This window comes from Piliocolobus tephrosceles, chromosome 13 (genome assembly GCF_002776525.5).
Source record: "Piliocolobus tephrosceles isolate RC106 chromosome 13, ASM277652v3, whole genome shotgun sequence".
NCBI lineage: Eukaryota > Metazoa > Chordata > Mammalia > Primates > Cercopithecidae > Piliocolobus > Piliocolobus tephrosceles.
In genome coordinates this window covers 4,325,036-4,330,679 of record NC_045446.1, presented here as the reverse complement: position 1 = coordinate 4,330,679, position 5,644 = coordinate 4,325,036, and the positions used below count along the sequence as shown (strand labels likewise).

Below are 5,644 nucleotides of genomic sequence, written 5' to 3'. Positions count from 1 at the left end.
TGGAAGGATGAATGATGGATGCTGGAGGAATGAATGATGGATGATGGATGGGTGGGTGGGTGGGTGGATGGATGGATGGATGGATGGATAAATGGATGGATGAGTGCTGGAGAAATTAATGATGTATGATGGGTGGATGGGTGGATGATGGAAGGATGAATGATAGATGATGGGTTGGTGGGTGGGTAGGTGAATGGATGGATGCCCAAGGGATGAATAATTAATGATTTTTGGATGAGTGGCTGATGGAAGGATGAATGATGGATGCTGGAGGAATAAATGATGGCTGATGGGTGGGTGGATGGATGGATGGATGGATGGGTGCTGGAGGAATGAATGATGGAGGATGGATAGATGGATGGATGAATGGATGGATGGATAGATGGATGGACAGGTGCTGGAGGAATGAATGATGGATGATGGGTGAATAGTGGATGATGGAGTGATGAACGATGGATGATGGGTGGGTGCATGGGTAGGTGAATAGATGGATGCCAGGGGGACGAATAATTAATGATGGATGATGGGTGGGTAGATAGATGATGGATGGATGGGTAGATGGATGATGGGTGGACGGGTAGGTGAATAGATGGATGCCAGATGAATGAATAATTAATGATGGATGGATGATGGAGGGATGAATGATGGATGCTGGAGGAATGAATGATGGATGATGGGTAGGTAGATGGATGATGGAAAGAAGAAAAGGAGGAAAGGAGGGAGGATTAGATGGGTGTTTGGGTCCTAACTCAGAGCTGCGGGGAACTCTGCATTCTGCCACGATGGCTCCACATCACAGCCTGGCACCGAGTTTTTGCCTTTCCAGTGACAGACCCCATGCCTTCTCCATTATTGTTCCCATCAGACCCTGGGTGCCTCACAGGGCAGAAAGGAAAGTGCAGCCAAGGACATTTTCCTGTGCTGAGCTGGAGGGTGGGCAGAAGAGAGTGTAGGGAAGTTTAAGCAGGAGGCAGGTCTGGGCCACGGCAGGGCAGCCATCACTCTGCGTCTGATCATGGGACCACAAACACGTAGGAGTACTTGAGAGTGAGCGCCTTCCTCCAGGATCTCGGGCGAGTTCACACCCACACAGAACTAAACCCCGGGTGAGCAAGACACGCCCCCAGAGCTGTCTTTGGATGTGCAGAAGGTGTTCTGCTGGGCAGCTGCTGCCTCCTCCTGCCAGGGCACTGGAAGAGTAGGACCACCTGGGCCCTGTGGGGGAGGGGGGTGGCTTGGGTTGTGAAGGATTGACTCCAGGTGTGGACTGAGGTCTGCTGCATCCCTGGGTTGGACTGGGTGCCACAGAGCCCAACATGTCATTCATCCATCCATTTATCCATTCATTCAACAGTCACTTACTGAAAACCCACAGGCCCTGTTGGAGGCATGGAGGGTGAGAAGGACCAGACAAACCTGGTCCCTCTGGTGCCTCTATTCTAGAGGGAAAGGCAAGGGCCAAGGATGTACACCAGTTAAAGACTGTATCCGTGTCACCAAGGGCCGGCGGCAGCCATGTGAGTCCTGGCAGGGGGTTTCGACAAGAGAGACGCCTGAGGGTTGTTGGGATCCCTCCAGGGTCCAGATGCTGGAAGGCTCCCAGGTCACAGTGACTGAAGCCACCTGGCTGGCCTGGTTCTCCAGTCCACAGTCCCCATGCCTGGACACCCCACTGCACTGCCTGCTCACCGGGCTAAGGTGCCACCTTGGAGTCCTTCCAGCACTAACAGTGGAGTCTTTAGGTGGATTTCTTTGCCTTGACAGTGCAGAGTGATTGATGTCACCTCTTGGCAGGAAGAAAAGTCCACCGAGGTCAAGAGGTTTATGTAGAAAGCTGGGGGTGGGCCCCCTCCACGCGTCTGTCAGAAGATGGTGGGAACCACTGAGGGTGGGTCCTTCCTCCCCCGGTGCAGAACTGTGTCCTTTCTCCCTGTCCCTGTCTCGCTCCCTCCCTCCTGTCCCCGTGTCCCTCCCTCACCTCTCTCTCCATCTCTCTGTCTCTGTCTCTCCATCTGTCTCTGTCTCTCCCTCTTCCTCCCTCCTCCTCCCTCTCTGCCGCATCGTCCACCTATCTATGGCATAAATCAGTGGCTTGACTCTAGGTGAGGGGAGGAAGCTGCCCAGGTCAGCGATGGCTGCTTTGCTTTTGCAGAGGTACAGCTCTGCTTCATCAAGGTTTGCTGGCCGAGGCCTCCCTATGTACATGGTGAAACTGTGGCCTTTTCATTGCTATCTGCCTAAGGAAACACACTGACGCAGAACCACCCTGTGCCTTCTGCACATCACTAACTCACATGAGCCCATCTGCCTTCTCTTCGTGCCCTGGGAGGAGAGATCGCATCCTTCAGTGTAAAGGAGGAGACAGGGATGGGGGAAGGGGTCTGCCCGGGACTCTGGATTCGGGGGTGGGGGAACCTGCCCAGGGCCGCAGACAAGTCACAAGCCCCTCCACAGCCATGCTCAGCTGCAGGTGAGGCTGGTGGCTTCAAGGGGCTGTGCAGCAGCAGGCGGCCCCTCTGTGGATTTCAGAAACACGCCGTCCACCTGTGACTTTGGGTGGGGGCAGCCATGGGTACGCCTGCGCTGTTTCCCCTCCCTGTTTGTCAGTGGGGGGGTCTCTATAGTGCACAGCCCCAGTGTTACCCCAGACGAGACGCTCAGGCACGTGAGGCTATGTCAGCTGTGGAGATGGCTCATACTCACTTCCTGCCCTCCACGCACTGGGAGGAGTTACGGAGGCTCCAGGGGGTTCCCTGGTCCCCCAGCTGTGATCTTGACTCAGTTTGGGAGGCAGCTTGACCCCAGAATAGGCTCTGAACTGAGGAGGAGGGCAGCTGCCCTGCCTCTGGCTCCTGGTGGGCAGCTGCTCTGTCCCGGGACAGCCTCTGGGCCCCTCGCAGTACCTACATCCTGCCTTCCCTGAGTGTGACCCTGTCGCTGGGCTTTGAGTTGAGGTCTGTAAAGCGTTAACCACCCACACACGTGGGTTTTTTTTTATTTTATTTTTTTACCAGCAGTCCTAACCCGGCGTCTTCCTCAGGACATCCTCTGCATGTTCACACAAGCCTTCTAATCCACCAAACTCATTACCATCCCTGCCCAAAGCCTGGGGGGGTAACAGGGTGTGTGTCAATTTCATTCATTTCACAAAGCGCTGTTAATCAGACAGCCCATCTCAGGAGATAAACCTCGAGTATCTTTGCATCCCGTGAGAGTTTTTAAAATTTCGCCACTGGTATTTCTCTGCTCAGAACCCTGGTGGTTTTGTGCCCTCTATAAAGAACGGTCTGGTGTCTGATGGGGACGACCAAAAACCCTAAAGGTGAGAAGCCCTACAGTGTCCGGCCCATTTAGATCAATTCCAGGTCAAATCACGAACAGCTCACATTCCATAACCTGCCAGAAGCTCCTTTCCTATCCCTACGTTCACCTACAAAGGGAGGCCCGCTCTTGCTAGCACACAGCCCGTTCTCAGGAAGTGTTTGTGGGATGAATGAATGATGTCACGGAGGCTCCGTCCCCACTGCTCTGCGTTCCAAGGAGCAACCTCAGAGTGCCACACGGTCACCAACCCCCCTGCTTCCTCCCCCTCAGCTCCTGTATGAAGAGTGGGCGTGTTATGGGGTCTTCTACAAGTACCAGCCCATCGACCTGGTCAGGTAAGAACGCGCCACAGCCTGCGGGAATCAAGTCCCTAGTCTGACGGCAGTTGGATAAAGTCCGCCAACGTCCCTGTGGGTTTCTGCCACTCTGAATATTCAGTACCTGGGAACGTGTTTGAACTTGAAGAGCTTGTGTAGGAAGACCCAAAATGTCCCTGCAGGGCTGAGAGCCTGGGCCAGCATGAGTTGAAGCAATTTATTCAAATTCCCTGGAGGGTGGGCTCTTGTTTGTCACATTTTCCATCTCCTAAATTCACTGCCTGGCCTCACTGGGTAGCTGGAGGGGTTTCCCGCTTTGAGATGTGGAGGGGAAGGAAAGAGCTGCCTCAAATGTGGAAGGATGTCTCCTCTCCCAAGAGGATCTCTGTCCCCACAGGGCAGGAAGGAGGGGCGGACCAGGTTAGGCAACCTGCTCACCAGAGCTCGGCTGGTAGAAATCCATTCAAGCCATCAAGGTGCCAACCACACTTAATATGAGGAGCAACTGGGTTTCTTGGAACCTCCCGGCCGAGGTGCTTTCCAGTCCTTACGCTGAACAGGGCTTGGAATGGAGCCCACAGCCTCAGGGGAAGTACACCCGCACCCACCAGCATAGGCCATGACACACAGAAATGCACCCACCTTCCCGGGGCACCACAGAGAAGTGAGGGCCAGGCGTGGTTGCTCGCACCTGTAATCTTGGCACTTTGGGAGGATGAGGCAGGTGGATTACTTGAGGTCAGGAGTTCGAGACCAGCCTGGCCAACATGGTGAAACCCTGTCTCTATTCAAAATACAAAAGTTAGCTGGCAGTGGTGGCTCATGCCTATCGTCCCAGCTACTCGAGAGGCTGAGGCGGGAGAATAGCTTGCATCTGGAAGGCGGAGGTTGCAGTGAGCTAAGATCGCGCCACTGCACTCCAGCCTGGGTGACAGAGCAAGACTCCACCTCAAAAACAAATTAAATAAATGCAATGGGTGTGGTGGCGGGCGCCTGTAATCCCAGCTACTCGGGAGGCTGAGGCAAGAGAATCTCTTGGACCCAAGAGGCGGAGGTTGCAGTGAGTCCAGGTTGCACCACTGCACTCCAGCCTGGGCAACAGGAGCAAAACTCCATCTCAAAAAAAGAAAAAGGAAAAGAAAAAGAGAAGAGGGGAGGGCTTCAGAAAAGCAGAGAGCACCCCCAACCTGATGGGGTGGCCCAGGACCCCACTTTCTGCTTCTCGGATGAGAGAACCAGTGCCCCCGGTTTGAGTTGCTCCTTGCTGGGGAGGGCCCGGGACATGTTTCCCTGCTAGTATTGAATGACAGTGGGCTTAACTCTGCTCTGCTCCCCTGGTGTAGGAAGTATTTTGGGGAGAAGATCGGCCTGTACTTCGCCTGGCTGGGCGTGTACACCCAGATGCTCATCCCTGCCTCCATCGTGGGAATCATTGTCTTCCTGTACGGATGTGCCACCATGGACGAAAACATCCCCAGGTAGGCGGCAGCCCCCCCTCCCCGCCGCGGCACACACCAGGGAGCCCTCTCCTGCCATCCCAGCTGCACAATTCACTGGGACCCTGGCCTCTCACACCAATTCCTGTACACTTGAAACCTCCCGCCAAGCCACGAGTCGTCAGGAGGAAAGGACATGGTTCGAAGTCATCTAGGAGTCTGGGTGCCCTTCTCAGGCCCATCTGTGCTAGGCTATGTTTTATTGTTAAGAGAAAGGCATAAAACAAACATCTGACCATTTTCATTCTTTGAAGGTTGTTATGGTTTGCTTGTTCCTTTTCCTTGTTGGTCATTATGTGACAAGAAAGTTCTCTGTTTCCTTGTGTGCCCGGGAGGTGAGACATGGATGCCAGAGGCCTTTGGTGCAGGCTGGCACTCGTGGGAGGTGAGACTTGGATGCTAGTGGCCTCGGTGCAGGCTGGTGCTTGCAGGAGGTGAGACATGAATGCCGGGGGCCTCAGTGCAGGCTGGTGCTCCCAGGAGGTGAGACATGAACGCTAGTGGCCT

At 54.4% G+C, this 5,644-nt stretch overlaps 1 protein-coding gene across 5 annotated transcripts in view; it reads left to right on the top strand.

Moving 5' to 3' along the window:
- ANO1 (anoctamin 1) overlaps window positions 1–5,644 on the top strand; it is a 200,898-nt gene that overhangs the window by 131,781 nt on the left and 63,473 nt on the right. For all 5 annotated transcript variants that reach the window (XR_003307031.2, XM_026448734.1, XM_026448737.1 and 2 more), the window contains 2 exons: window positions 3,595–3,659; window positions 4,985–5,119. Coding sequence is in view for 4 of the 5 variants with exons in the window: in XM_026448734.1 (XP_026304519.1) it covers window positions 3,595–3,659; window positions 4,985–5,119 (200 nt within the window). In the remaining variant the exon portion in view is untranslated. The remainder of the gene's footprint in view (window positions 1–3,594; window positions 3,660–4,984; window positions 5,120–5,644) is intronic.